Genomic DNA, 16,038 nt, shown 5'->3' on the forward strand with positions numbered 1-16,038 from the left:
AACAGATTTTTTTAATTTCATTATCTCCCACTTATAATAACTCTGTCCTGATAGCCTCAGGGCTAGTGATTCCAAAAGGTTGAGAAAATATAAAAATGTGCTCCTGCTGCAAATTGCAAACATATCTCCAGCAAAAACCTGTGGGCTCTCATGGGCCCGGCCTCTGGAACACTAATGCAGCTTCCTTGGGCTACGTGAAGAGCAAGTCCTCTGGCTCCAGAGCTGTGCAGGAACACCCCCTGCACCTGCTAGCAGGGCTTTTGCACGTGCCTGTGCATGACCAGATTCCGGCCTCATCTCTCAGCATATGATGAAGGACCTTAAGGGAGGCTAGAGGGCGTGAGTCAGAGGAGGAGGAAGAACATTCCGGAAGGTGGAGATGTTGCTTGGCCATCCTTCTGGGTCAACAGGCTGGACTGTAGTGGGGTTAGATTGGGCCTGGGGCAGGCGATGGTGAAACCGATCTTCAGCGTTCAGCTGTACTTGTAACTCCATGTAGTCATCCGCCAGAAGAATTCTGCCCTGAGACTAGAAAGCGACAAAAACTCTCCAGGCTTCCACGATTGAAACCCAGGCATCGCTGGTGACACAGCAACAGCTGCCACAGGAAACGGACCTAGAAAAGGAATAGTTCCAAAAGGAATACACTTGCAAAGCAAAGTTAGAATGCTCCCATGATAAATGTAAGGCCAGTGAAAATCCTCAGTTAGTCAAGGAAACATTTTCTCATAAGGAACTTTGCACGACTTTTCTTTATCCTTTCCGGATATAGTATATATATTACAAATTCCTTATGTATATACTCTTTATAGTATATTCCTCATTTATATAGTACATTGTACTGGAATAGAGTAGCTGTGGTCTCTCCACTCTCCCTGTGCAACCTCCTTTGTGGCATTGTTGAAAGCCACAAACCCACATGTGTTTTAATACCTTAATTCTCTTTGCATAAAATAGAGCTTTATATGTTGTGGAAAATAGAAGAGAGAAAAGTCATAAACAAATAAACAAAAATCACGATTTGACATTGTTATTGATTTCCTGGACCACAAATCAATTCAAGTGCCAAGAGGCGGAAATACACGAGCTTTACAATAAATGAGCATAGTTCTGTTTTGTTGTTGTCAAGATTTTATTTATTTGACAGAAAGAGAGACAGCGAGAGAGGGAATACTAGCAGGGGGAGTGGGAGAGGGAGAAGCAGGCCTCTCACTGAGCAGGGAGCCCGATGCGGGGTTTGATCCCAGGAGAGACCATGACCTGAGGGTAAGGCAGATGCTTAACCGACTGAGCCACTCAGGTGCCCCAGTGCCCGTAGTTCTAAGACATGAAACTGCACAGTGTTACCTGTTTGTGTGTGTGTGTATGTGTGTGTGTGTGTTTTCTTTTTCTTTAAATGAACTAAATGACACTACAAGGCAGACTTTGGCCTGATTTTTTTTTTTTTTTTACCTCTTTCTGTCCCAATTTTTGAGCATTTTGTAAAATACAATTTTCAAGAGTTTTGAATTTCACACAGACTTGTAAGTGCTCTGAAATTGCCCTCAACGCACCCCTTTGAATGAAAGGCAGCCTAAAGCTGCAGAAAGTTTGGGCTTTAGAATGAGATCATTGGGTTTAAATATTCCCCCATTATTTGTGGCCTAAGAGAACTTTTTCAAGCCTCACTTCCTTTCCCGGGAAAACAAGTGGTTGGTGGGATTCAATGAAACGTGCCAGTCTCTGCATAACACACAGCACGCTACCCAGATGTCCCTGAGTCGTAGTTCTTATAATGTGATTATAAATCGTGCTCAGTACAAGATGAAGAAGGGCATGGAAGGGAGGAGTAGAATTGCTTTACGCCTGTATTATTTATTCATCTCCCTTTTCACACATATTTGGAAACAGACCAGAGAGGGGTACTATGGTGAAGTGATACAGCCTTTTGAAATAGCTCTTGCTTACTCGTCTGGGTGGTGAGATGCTCGACTCTTCTACAGATCGGTACTTACTGAGCTTTAGTTCACAAGCTGAAGTGTGCAGACTTTTAACTTCTGTGAGCTGAAAAGGCAAGGGGATTTTACCAACCCCTTTACGCTGTGGAGCAGACGGTGGTTAGAAGGTACCAGAAAAGGAATCCATCAGCCTTGTTATGTGGGCACGGGAGTGAGAAGCAGAGACTGGTAGGCTAGTGTGGCCCCCACCTCACGTGGCCTCCAGGGCCACAGGACAAGTGAGCCAGGAATCCAGGTAGGGGGAGACAGCGTCGCCAGACCCCAGCTATGGCCCTGGCCTGCGAAAGAAAGTTCTTACACATCATTAATGAGGTCGGAAGCAAGTGGAATTAAGGAGCACATGGTCTCCCAATCAGTTTATTATCCCAGTGATTCTGTAGAGGAGGGTGATTCCAGACCTCATTCTCAGTTGGGATTTAAGTGCTTTTCCACACTAGTCCTACTAGGACCCTCCCTAGGGCGGTGGGCCTTGCTTCCCTACATTCCTCTCTAGCCATGACCGAGTCTTTCAGGCAGACCTTTGAGGCCCTGGGGTTAGAGAGTGGGTGAGGGGGGACTTGCGGGGAGCCTGCAAACGGGCAGGGCCTGTTACTTTTGGTCCAGAGGCCTGGTCCAGCCTTGATTCCCTCAAGGCCCAGAACAGGGAGGGGTCCGGCATGTGTGACAGCTCTGGCTCAGTCTGTCCCCACCGTCCTCTGTCCTTGGTTGCGCGGGAGACCCTGTAGGGCCCGGGCATCCTGCCTTCTGTTTGCTCTTGCTTTTCAGGCCTGCGCCTTACCTTAGGAAGGGGGGTAGAAAAAGGGAAAGTAAACCACGGCTGTGAGGGAACAAGGCCCGAATGAGGAGAGGAGGAAGTCCTGTGTGGACCCTACAGCCAGCCGGCCAGAAATGCAGGTGCCCACTAAAAGCAGAATGTGTTTGATTTAAAAAAAAAAAAAAAAATGGTTTCATGGGATAAACCTTCAAAGATTCCTTAAGCCATGGTCCCTTGGGATTTGAAATTGGTTAAAGAAATAAATGCCTCTGACTGAAGACTACGGAAGAAAATCAGAATTAAAGAGATAGGATGGTGCAAGCCAACAGATCTGGGGAGGCCGTACCATGTTCTCATGTCCAAGACCGTATGCAAGAACGCACGCTGGAGAAAACCATCTTGAACGTAATCGCCATTTAACGTTGCGACGTAGGGCAGGCCCTCAACTGTCTTAACTAGCTTGGTCTGAGGAGTGTCACGGGGAAGAGCACAGACGAAACCATTTGTGTAGGGCCTTAAAAGACGGGTGAGTAAGGGCAAACATTTATTTAGATAAGGCATTGATTGTGGTGTATAGCAAGTGCCTGTTTATTTTTTATTAAGATTTTTTAAACTAGTTAATTTATTTATTTTAGAGAAAGAGGGTTCACAGGGAGAAGAGCAAAGGAGAAAGAAGAGGGGGAAAGATCTCCAGCAGATTCCCTGCTGAGTCCAGAGCCTGATGCGGGGCTCGATCCCACGACCCTGAGATCGTGACTGGAGCCGAGTCCAAGAGTCAGACGCTTAACTGACTGAGCCACCCAGATGCCCTACAAATGCCTATTTATTGAGCACTCTCTATTCCGGATACTGGGCTGGTCTTGTGCATGCATTTTTTTATGGGGTTGGGTTTTTGAGGGGAGGTAGGGCGGTTGGTGGTGGTTAGACCCACATATAAGTGAGATCAAATGGTATTTGACTTTGTTTCACTTAACATAATGCCCGGGGAGTCCGTGCAAGTCATCACAAATTGCAGGATTTCCTATACCTCATGATGCGCATTTTCTGAAATCTCATAATCACGCTGCCATATTGGTGTTATTACTCTCATTTTAGCCATGAGGAAACATGGCTCAGTGAGGTTAAGAGATAGGCCCAGGCTGTTCACCTGGTAAATGGCAGAATCAAAGCTCAAATCCAGACCCATTTAAAATGCCCTGCTCTAGAGGCACCTAGGTGGCTCAGTGGGTTAAAGCCTCTGCCTTCAGCTCAGGTCCTGATCCCAGGTTCCTGGGATCGAGCCCCGCATTAGGCTCTCTGCTCAGCAGGGAGCCTGCTTCCTCCTCTCTCTATCTCTCTGCCTGCCTCTCTGCCTACTTGTGATCTCTCTCTGTCAAATAAATAAATAAAACCTTAAAAAAAAAAAGAAAGAAAGAAACATAGTTCCTGTACTAAAGACACTGAGGGCCGGGATTCTTCTGTCTCTTTCTTCTTTGCATGTTGATACAGCAGATTCCCATCTATAGCTCCACATCTAATGCTGGCACTGTGGGTTACAGGACATGAGCCAGAGAAGGAAGAACATTCTGTGTTGATGTCTTAGACAGTCAGAACATAAAATTATTACCTGTGGCCCCTGCCATTATATGCTAGCCTTCCCCACACCTTCAGTGTTTCTGTTTCTCAGTGTTTCCTCTCCTGGGATTCCAGTCTTTGAAAAGTGAATGCATACAAGACATGAGATTTTTCATAGGGTCCTCTGTACAGTTGTACATTTAAAATTTTTGTCTTCTACTGGTGAAAACACATTATGTGACGCTTAAACTCTATATCCTCCAAGGAATAAAAAGACCTTGAGAGAAATGAGAGAGCTCATGCTAACATTAAAAAAAAAAAATCTTGGATCTACATTTTTGTGATCTGACTCTCCTGAATAATGGAAAGATCTATTCAAGAAAATCCTATTTTTAGCAGTAAAACCAAGTCTGATTAAGACTATGTCTTCTTTTAAAGGGCACCGTCATATACGGCTGGTTGCAGTTTAAAATGGTGCCCATTTGGACGGTAGTTTGGAATAGAATTTAAGAAGGCCTTGCTAACTCATGGCTTACTCATGCTACCTCTGGGAATCTGTCCCAAGGAAAGAATTCTAAATAGAAAGAGGCTTTTTGTATAAAGATTTTTCAAAGTAGAATATTTATCAGTGAAAAAATCTTATAAACCTACATAGCAAAAAAGGTGAATGGTTGGAATAATTTTTTAAGTGGTAGATTTAAAAAGCATATCACATAAATAGTATATTACTTTAAACACGGTTAAAAGTGAAATATGATTGTAGGTGTGGGAGTAAAATCTATTATATTTAAAGAAGTTTCAAGAAAAAATGGAAGCACCATCACTTTATCAGGGATTGTGTTTGACAAAAATAGACTCAAAATGGATGAAAGACTTAAATGTGAGACAGGAACCTGTCAAAATCCTAGAGGAGAACACAGGCAGCAACCTCTGTGACCTCAGCCACAGCAGCTTCTTGCCAGACATGTCTCCAAAGGCAAGGGAAACAAAGGCAAAAATGAACTATTGGGACTTCATCAGGATAAAAAGCTTTTGCACAGCAAAGGGGAAAAAGTCGAGAAAACCAAAGACAACCAAGAAATGGGTAAAGATATTTGCAAATGTCTTAACAGGTAAAGGGTTTGTATCCAAAAATCTGTAAAGAACTTATCGAACTCAACACCCAAACAACAAATAATCCAGTCAAGAAATGGGCAGAGGACATGAAAAGACATTTCTGCAAAGAAGACATCCAAATGGCCAACAGACACATGAAAAAATGCTCAACGTCGCTCAGCATCAGGGAAATACAAATCAAAACCACAATGAGATACCACCTCACACCAGTCAGAATGGCTAAAACTAAGTCAGGAAACGACAGATGTTGGTGAAGATGTGGAGAAAGGGGAACCCTTTAACAGCGTTGGTGGGAATGCAAGCTGGTGCAACCACTCTGGAAAACAGTATGGAGGTTCCTCAAAAACTTGAAAATAAAGCTACTCTATGACCCAGCAATTGTACTAGTAGGTATTTACCCCAAATGTAGTGATCCGAAGAGGCACCTGTTTCCAGTGATTATAGCGGCAATGTCCACAATAGCCAAACTATGGAAAGAGCCCAGATGTCCATTGACATGAGTGGATAGACAATGTGTTAGCTACATACAGTGGAATACTATGCAGCCATCAAAAATGAAATCTTGCATTTGCAACAACGTGGTTGGAACTGGAGGGTATTGAATGAAATAAGTCAATTGGAGAAAGATAACTGTATGATCTCATGCTGAGTTTAAGAAACAAAACTAGGATCAGAGGGGAATGGAGGGAAAAATAAAACAAGATGAAACCAGAGAGGGAGACAAACCATTATAGACTCTTAATCATAGGAAACAAACCGAGGCCTGTGGGAGGGGAAGAAAGGATGGGGAGGTGGGTTAACTGGGTGGTGGACATGAAGGAGGGCATGTGATGTCATGAACACTAGGTTTTATAGAAGACTGATGAATATCACTCAACTCTACCTCTGGAACTAATAATACACTATATGTTAGTTAATTGGATTTAAATTTTAAAAAATAACAATTTTTTAAAAAAGGATTGTGTTTCAGTGGTAGAATTTTTTTTTAAAAAAGGATGGTATTTCAGTGGAAGAACTTTTTTTAAAAAGGATTGTGTTTCAGTGGTAGAATTATGGGCTTTTTAAAAAGTCTCTATTTCCGGGTACCAGGGTAGCTCAGTTGGTTAAACATCTGCCTTTGGCTCAGGTCATGATATTAGGGTCCTGGAATCAGTCCCAGATTAGTTGCCTTGCTCAGCAGGGAGCCTGCTTCTCCCTCTGCCTGCCACTCCCCCTTCTTGTGTACACGCTTCCTCTTTGACAAATAAATGAATAAAATCTTTATTTTTTTTAAGATTTTATTCATTTATTTGACAGACAGCACATGTAGGTAGAGAGACAGGCAGAGAGAGAGGAAGGGAAGCAGGCTCCTCGCTGAGCAGAGCCTGATGCGGGGCTCGATCCCAGGACCCTGGAATCATGACCTGAGCTGAAGGCAGAGGGTTTAACCCACTGAGCCACCCAGGTGCCCCAATAAAATCTTTTTTTTTTTTTAAGTCCCTATTTCCATTCAAGGAAAAAATACCATTGTCATTAAAGATCATAGTGGATACCAAGAATCAAATTTCCTGTATTATGTCCCCTTTATGTCTACTGTGCTCTTCTGCAGAATGTGGTAGCCTTTCTCAGCCTGCATATTGTTGATGGATCTAATTTCTTGGCTCTTAGCTTGGTCCTCAACCCAGAAACAGTCCCATGTAACCGATTAACTGTGGAAAATTTGGAAATAAAGAAGGGCTCTTACTCCACATCCCCATTTTTTGACCCTGACAAGCCAGGCCAAAGAAGAGCTCCTTCAATAGGGAGAAACTACTTGGAAAATGTCCACGTGTCCACAATGTAAAGAAACACAATGCCAGTTAAACAATACCTCTTTTCACCATTTCTGCGCTTACCTGTTTTTCACCTTGTATCTAAATACGAATTGCCTAGACAGAAGACAAATACTTAACCTGTGAATTTGCTAAGTGTCAAATAATGAAGGATGGCTTCATTCATGTGACCATCTTCAATGGCTGATGGAACTCAAGGAGGAAGACTAATAGAATTAAAGGTCACTGATGGGCACCTGGGTGGCTCCTTTGATTAGGTGGCCAATTCTTGGTTTTAGCTCAGGTCATGATTTCAGGGTTGTGAGATCAAGCCCTGCATCAGGCTCTGCACTCAGTGTGGAGTCTTCTTGAGACTCTCTCCTCTCCTTATGCCCCTCCCTGCAGCTCTCTCTCTCAAATAAGTCTTTAAAAAAAAAAATTTAAAGGTCATTGTTATCATAATTCCCTGCAACCATGAATTAGACATATTCTCTGGCTATTTTTTCACCCCAGACACTGTACTTCCTAGAATTATGTCATGAATTATTCATTGAAGTAGTTGTTTGGGGGTGGGAGTGGCAGTTACTAGGTCTTTCTTCACTGAGCCCAAAGAAGAAGGAGCATTTTATTCTTCTGTGTGGGTCTCCTGATTTCCGGTGGCTACAGGCTGTTACGTTGTAAACACATATTTCTGGACTTCATCTTCACCTTCATTACTTTTCGTGCCTTCAAAGAGAGCAGTGGCCTTTTTCCCTGGTTCAGAGATGGGCGGTTTGCGGTGCAAAGATTTCCCACGCCGTGAACACTAACGTGCTGTTTTGTGATAAAGGACACAGGTGGAAGAAAACTACGCCAGCAGATATTTGGTGTATGCTGGTTGGGATCCTGGGGAGAAAAAAAGAGGAGCTCGGTTGTTTCTTTTTCTTCATTCATAATATATATATATATCTATTTTTTTTTTTAAACTTTTTCTCCCTTTCTTTTCCCTCTTAGACAAAGCCCGTTGCATTTGCTGTTCGGACAAATGTTAGCTATAGTGCAGTCCACGAAGATGACGTCCCGGTGCCAGGCATGGCCATCTCCTTCGAAGCAAAAGATTTTCTGCATGTTAAGGAAGTAAGGAAAAGGATTGGAATTTCTACCCGCATTAAGTTTTCACCTCAAGACATCGTTTCTTCTCTCTTATTGCTGTGACATAGCATGGCGTGCCCCCCTACCCCCGATGTGCTGTGACATAGCATGGCGTGCCCCCCTACCCCCGATGTGCTGTGACATAGCATGGCGTGCCCCCCTACCCCCGATGTGCTGTGACATAGCATGGCGTGCCCCCCTACCCCCGATGTGCTGTGACATAGCATGGTGTGGCCCCCCTACCCCCGATGTGTGTAACACCCGCGGATCCAATACCGCTTAACCTTTTCTAATATAAATGTAACCTTTTTAAAGAAGAAAGAACTCACAGGCGTCTTGCATGAACTTCAGGGCTCCCCTGGGCTCTGTGACCCAGAAATTGGGAATTACTGGACTAGATGATCCTTTTTTATGCATAACCTGTGCTCTTTCTTTTTTAATTTTTAACCTTGGCTGTGTGTCGTCTCCCCCTCACGTCTATCACAAGTTTAACCATCTGGGGAGGCTTAATAATACCTAGAGCTCATGATCTCACCTCTCTGCTGACAATGCCTGAACGCAGACCACAATGCCTGGACCCTCCTTGGGTGCTAAATGTCTGCAGTGGAACAGAGAATGTAGGCACTGGAGCCACTGAGGCAAGGAGTAGCGAGCAGGACACTCCCTTTATCTCCGTGCCAAAAGTCTCCACCTGTCAGTAAACGATGACTCATCTCCATCCACTGGAAAAATACACCCTTAATTAAGGTTGATTTTGGATCAACATTTATCAAATGCCTGCTGTGCAGAACATGGTATGAAAAGAGCAGAAATTCCCCCTGAATGATGTTCACGGTGTGTGAGTGTGAGGCTTCCTTGGACCTGCAGGAATGAGAACTGGAGCAGCTTGCACCTGAGAGATGATATGTCACGAGGAGCGCATGTAAATTCCAGGGCTCCCTGTGACGCGGGCTCTAAGTAAAGGAGATGACGCCTGCCGGCTACAAGAGCCCAGAGTAAACGCACAGAACAAAAATGTATTAAAAAATAAAGCCATCCTCGAAAACTGTTTGGTAAAGAGGTAGAAAGGTACGGTTTTGGCTCAAATATGTTTTTATGTATGTAAGGGGAAAAAAAAGCCTGGAGAATTTATTATTGTTTGAGGATTTTATTTATTTATTAGCAAGAGAGACCAGGAGCAGGGAGTTGGGGGGAGTGAGCAAGGGCAGAAGTGGAGGGAGTAGCAGATGCCCCCCCCACCCCCGAACAGGGACTCCGACGTGGGACTCGGTCATGACCTGAGCCGAAGGCAGACACTTACCCGACTGAGCCACCCAGGCACCAAGCCTGGAGAATATAGAGCCTACCATTTCATTAACTTTTAAGAAAGAGATACAAATACCGGGTGGGAAGAAAGGTAGAAAATATTGTCAGAATTAATGACATGCCTGGAATCGGACTTTACAACAGGAAGTTAGGTTAACCCGTGGTCCCCTCCTGATGGCTTAAGCTGCTGCTTAAAGAGAGATCTCTTTTCTACCATGGAAGAAAAAGAAAAACAGAGTGGCCCTTCTTTGAAATGTTCAAGAACAGACTGGAAAGCTACCAGTCAACTGAGAGACGTGAGACCAAATCGTAAAGACTTAGGATAAATATTCCATCGGCAAGAGAGAAATTGTCAGCATCCACATGAGTGGAGAACTGCTCTCTGAACCCCGTGCCATGGGAATTAGAAGCCTGTTTGTACAGAGGGACATTTTGCTCTGACATAAGATATTTCAGGTAGATTTCAGTGTTGATCGACCACTCTTAGTACGTTTAAGTCATCTGATTATGGAAGAGGCGTCTGTCACACTCCCTCCTTCCTAATGGTCTCTTGGTAGGAAGGAACCAGGGGAGGTGACCCTATAAGAGCCTCGCTGGAATTCAGGCTAATTTCAAAGCACTAGCGGGAAAGAGAAGGAAGGGTCCAGCCTGCCTTCCGAGATCGCTGAGCTCACTGACAGTACTTCCCTCGTACATGCTCAACCATGAAACCAGTAGAGTTTCTTCAGTTGTGATGTTGAGGCGTAGTTTACTGTAATTGCCATAATACCCTCTCCACCGAACACAGTTAACATAGACATAAACCGTAACATAGACATAAAACAATTAACATATTCTGTGCACTGATGGCAAACAAATTTGATTTTGTGTTTAGAAATTTAACAATGACTGGTGGATAGGGCGATTGGTGAAAGAAGGCTGTGAAATCGGATTCATCCCAAGCCCAGTGAAACTAGAAAATATGAGGCTGCAGCATGAACAGAGAGCCAAGCAAGGGAAATTCTACTCCAGGTATGAGAAAAGCCGCGTTTGTGTAAAAGTCTACATTACATGGTCAATTGTGTCTTCGTGTTGTCTGTGTCCCACAGTATTTATTACGTGTTGAAAAGCGGACTCGCGATATGGTTTAGTGATGGCATCCTAGCGTCTGATTTTCATCCTATTTGGGAAAGAATCAAATTAATTGTTCTCATTAAGAATGAGGCATCAAGTATTAAATCTGGGCTTCATTGCGGACGTTGTTCTCAAGTCCTGATCTCTTACTGAAAACGTTCTGGCCCTGAGCTGCCTCGGTGACTAAGCCGAGTGTCGCTCGCTGCCTGGCGGGGTGGGGAGGCGTTTCAGACACGACGGTCTTCGACATCGCTGGCCAAGAGCAGGTCTTGGGATCTGTGCATTTTATCCTCACTTGGAAAACTTGAGTTTTCAGTTCTACGCACTGCTAGGCACTTCAGGGTTGAAACCCAGTATGAAACCAGTTAAAACTGCCTTTGGCGATAGCAACTGAATGAGTTATGAATACACTGGGGCTGAGTAATCCTTCCTAAGAGTCTTGAAGTCGTGTGCCCCTCCGTAGAAGCAGCCCTGGAAGACCGAGAAGAATTCACTCAGACATGGAGTGAATTTGAAATTGAACAGTATATAGACACGTGTGAGAACACAGCCTGCTTCTCCCTGGGAGAAGGGATGTGAACAGCTAGGTTCTGTTTTCTCTAGCTTCGATTTTATTTGTTTCTCTAATGCTGCAAAATCCTTTGTAGTCAAAGGTAATACTTTAGCATTAGCAAGAATTTTATTTATTTATTTATTTTTTGGTCAAGCATCAGCAGTAAGTGAAATAGAAAATCATTTTTGGTTTGGACCAACCATCTTCTTTAGTATCTTGTTAACTGTCAGGTTCTTTTAGTTCAGATGCATCTCCTCCTCCCTTTCTGGAGACCTCGTCCCCATATTTGGCTCTCATGAAGCCCTAGGTTATTGGCAGCTGTCAGACTGAGACGCATGTAGTCCCATAGAAGTCGATCCGGGCGGATCAACAGAGCATGAGCAGCTGACTCGTGGGGTGTTGAAGGTCTGATTCTGTTCGTACAATTTCCAGTGTTCTCCGGCTTTACTGGGTCTTCTTCTGTTCTCTATGGAGTAAGGATCCGTTCTTTATGGATACTGGTATCTCAGTACTCGCTAATAAAATCTCATAATGTGGAAAATTTTCTATTTCCATGGGATATAGATATTGCCGTTTTCAATTTGGCGGTTTATAGGTGGTTGAGGTTTGATGTGATCTCAGGGGATGCTCGTGTTGTCTTTATTTGTTAAGGATAATTCGGCATTTTCAAGAGTTTTCCTGGTGAAGTAAGTTTAGGGTAATACTAGGTAATAGGGAAATTACTTTGAGGATTTTTCTGAGCCTTTATTTTTTTTTTAATGATTTTATTCATTTATTTGAGATAGTGAGAGAGAGAGAGAGAGAGCAGAAGCAGGGAGCAGGGGCAGAGGGAAAGGGAGAAGCAGGCTCCCCACTGAGCAGGGAGCCTGATGCAGGACTAAATCCCAGGACCCTAAGATCATGACCTGAGCCAAAGGCAATCGCTTAACAGGCTGAGCCACCCAGGCGCTCCTTTTCTGAGCCTTTACTATATCAGTGTATACTGTGCCTCTGGGCACTGGGATGGGGATATTTTTCGTGTATATGCTAAAATTATCTTAAATCTTCCTTCGTTCATGTCTTTGGAATAGTGTTCTGCAGAATGTATTATGGAAAATTGCGGATGGGTTTTCTCAGAGATACACTTGTATATCTTTCTCTGCTTGTTTATGTACAAACCAAGAAGGGAGAGCTACTTCCCAAAGCGTAGGAAGGGAGATATTATGGCCAAAATTGTCAGGGAAGCACGGTTTCCTCTGCTTCCCATGTCATCATCCCTGGGCTGATGGGAGTCATTGGCTCAGCTTTGAAGAACTTGTAGAAACAACAGGTATTAGAGCCCCCACTTCCAGACGGGGCAGCAGGCAAAGAGAAGGCCGAGACCTTGACCAAGACTGTACAACTAGTAAGCAGCAGAATTGGGATGAAAACTGGCTCAGTCTGACTGTAGCCTGACCTCTGACAGATTACTCTGCTCCAGCGCACATCGCGTAGGGAGGGCCTAGTATACCAAGGACAGAACGGATCCTTACTCATACCGCCATCTGATATTTACTCTGTCAGGTAGACAGTTTTGCTCTTGCGTTTTTTTCCCCCGTAAAAGACTATAAATTACATTTGGGGAGTAACATAACTTACTCTAGAGAGCTAGGTTGCCTTTCCTATAACTTGGATGGCTTTTCTCTTGACTCTCTTGATTTTATTTTGTCCTGTATCTTGTCCTTTTTACCTAAACTTTTGCCTTGGTCGGTGAAGGTATTTTTAGTTGCTTTTAGAGATTTTTACATTTGCTTTCTAACCTTCAAAATACAGTTTTTATTTTGAGGACATAACTGGAATTCAGCAGTATGTAAAAGGACTCTGATTTTTAAGTTACAAAAATCGGCAGAAATCAAAGGCAGTAAGTGGGGGGCAGAACTCGAGAATGTGGCATTTGCCTTGAATGAAAAGTTAAGGACAAATTTGCATTTTGAACATTTTGGCTGTTTGCGGTGTTTGTTGAGATTTTACACAATCCAAATAATACTTTGACTTTTATTAAAATTCAAAGAGAATGTAAAACAGACCCCTGCTTGAACTGAAACTGGACTTGGGACTTGAGAAAAAGTAAAAACAAAATCCAAACACAAAAAAAACTTCTGAAAGAAAATGTTTTGATCCTGGTGTAATGGGTATATTCTTGTAAAATGACCAGAAATTGCTTCTGTCAATACCACTTTTAATTAATTTTGCGTCCTGTCTGGTATCCTTGTAAAATGTACCAGGGTATCTCTTAAGAACCTCAGAAAGATACAGCGGCTCCTGCTAGCTGCTTTAAGCTTGTGATGTTGGTCTGTTTTACGCTTTAAAAATGCCAGGCAGAAGCAATACAATTCAGCCTGCTTACTGGTGTTTAGTGGAATTTATATTTTCATATTAATATTTATGTAACTTAAACATTGCCCTTTGGTGCATAGACACTGTAGCAGATTCTTTCAGCTAGACCCAGGGTTGGCGCTGAGAATAAGTGTTAGGCGGAAAGACTGTCTTGCCAAAATTGCCCATCCCCCGCGTCTCCTTCCCATCATCATCTGTGAAGGGGTAGTAGGACTAGGGTTCTAGTGCTAGGACATTTAGCGTGCTAGGATGCTGGTAAAAATACATAAATGTCTACCGGTAAGTCTAAAGTTTCCAAGACACTATCGAATTTTACAATCTGGTGGTTTCACAGTACGTGCTCTTCAAATCGTGTCTCCATGAACCGGGTTGAAGCCTCCATATTAGTCACACTTGAGACACGTTCTGAAGGCTAATTGCTATTAGAGGGTTAAATCATGTCACACCGTGTTTGTCCTGTCCATCTGTATGTCTTGCAAAGGTTAGCAAGTTCCGTAGGGCAGCGTTTTTCTTTTATAGGTTGCTCAGGAAAGCTTGAGTACTTTTAGACTTCATTCGCTAAAAGTAACCAAGCCAAGACAAAGAAGCAAACCAAACGAGAAGAAAACCATAATCTTGGTGTTAACCTTGAGGTTCTCGGCACTGCTTCAGGGGGTACCCAGCCGAAGAAGCAAAGGAAAGTTCTGCACGCTGTCTCTGATGCTGGCAGAGAATGTGAGGGCAGCAGAAATTACCCTAGTTCTCTTCCGTTCTCTCAGGGCCTTTTAAAATTAAACCAGGAATTTGAAACCAAGACTATTACATGGCTGTTTCAAGTACTCCAGGAATCTCCACTGGGAAATTACTATTTGCCTCCTTATAGGAAAGACAGATTTAAAGTTCAGTAGAAACACAATGACTAACCATATTTATTGAGCAAGACAAATGTTTTAATATCTGAAATAAGTGTCAGGTGTAATGTAAATTTTTGCTTTACTCCAGTAAATCAGGAGGAAATTCATCATCCAGTTTGGGTGACATAGTACCTAGTTCCAGAAAATCTACACCGCCATCATCCGGTAAGTAGGCGATGAGTGCAGAATGGTGCCGTCTGCATTTCATGCTCTCCTTGATCTCCCCTAGTTGTGTGACTCTGCATACAGGATCCCTGTGTGAACCCAAGAAGGATTAAAAGCGATCAGAAATAAGAGGGCCTACATGGAGTAAGAAATAATATGGGAAGTTTTTTCAGGGCTTTGAATAAAGGAACGATGTTCATGTGTTCACTATAAGTTGTTTAGATGACCAAAGTGATGCATGTATTTAATTTGTTATCCCTACACACACACTCCCACAGTGGTACCCGGCACAGCGTCATGGGCAGCAAAGGGACAAATGCCCACCATCAGTGACAGGGCAACGTGTGTTGTTGGCCTCAATGTTCAGTAAAGGCCGAAGGATAAAAGCTTTCGAAAGGCAAGGAAAGGAGGATAAAGTTATGATGGAGTGATTGACCTCACATGAACTTTACCCCAAAGACTCTGGGGAAGACGTAGGAAATGAGTAGAAGTATTGAGAAGAGACCGAAACACTTGCAGGAAGAGTAACTCCTATTTTCTCTCCAAGGCAGTGGAGAAGGATACCAAGTTAAAATTGAATTTCAGATGAATGAATAATTTTTTTCGTGTATTATATGAGAAATACTTACAGTTAAAAAAAAATTCTCCGAAATTGAAATTTGACTGTTTTTTTTTTTTTTTTCTTCGTGAAATCTGGCAACTCCACCATTCTGGAGTTGTCTATACATTGAAGACTAATTGGTAGAATTGCAGAAAGTCCATAATCATCAAAATCTTAGTTTGTTAAGAGATACAGTTGAGTCAGAGTAAGATTGCAAGGACTTACCGGCAGAGTATTTTTTTTTTTTAAAGATTTTATTTATTTATTTGACAGAGAGAAATCACAAGTAGATGGAGAGGCAGGCAGAGAGAGAGAGAGGGAAGCAGGCTCTCCGCTGAGCAGAGAGCCCGATGTGGGACTCGATCCCAGGACCCTGAGACCATGACCTGAGCCGAAGGCAGCGGCTTAACCCACTGAGCCACCCAGGCGCCCCACCGGCAGAGTATTTTGAGCGAAATGATTCCTTGTGTGATTTCGAGGAAGCTGGAGTGTTCATCTGTGGACAAGTTAGGGAAGTGCTTGCCCTCTAACTGGCCTGTCTTAAGAACAGGCTTCCCCTGTTACTCCTGATCATGCCTCATTCCTGAACATTGGTGGCTTTTAGAGGCCAATCAAAGCCGCCTTAATGAAAATGACAGAACTTTTTAAGTGCAAAATCTGAGCACTTAAATAAGAAAGAAATTATTTTAGGATGTGTATTGATTTCAAATA

The 16,038-nt window shown here is 43.2% G+C and overlaps 1 protein-coding gene across 15 annotated transcripts in view; it reads left to right on the forward strand.

The window, feature by feature from the left end:
- The window catches only part of CACNB2 (calcium voltage-gated channel auxiliary subunit beta 2), a 385,488-nt gene that overhangs the window by 331,947 nt on the left and 37,503 nt on the right, over positions 1-16,038 (forward strand). For all 15 annotated transcript variants that reach the window (XM_082742043.1, XM_082742051.1, XM_082742050.1 and 12 more), the window contains 3 exons: positions 8,205-8,327; positions 10,522-10,658; positions 14,650-14,726. In XM_082742043.1, the coding sequence (XP_082598169.1) occupies positions 8,205-8,327; positions 10,522-10,658; positions 14,650-14,726 (337 nt within the window). The remainder of the gene's footprint in view (positions 1-8,204; positions 8,328-10,521; positions 10,659-14,649; positions 14,727-16,038) is intronic.

This window comes from Mustela nivalis, assembly GCF_964662115.1.
Source record: "Mustela nivalis genome assembly, chromosome: 7".
Classification (NCBI taxonomy): domain Eukaryota; kingdom Metazoa; phylum Chordata; class Mammalia; order Carnivora; family Mustelidae; genus Mustela; species Mustela nivalis.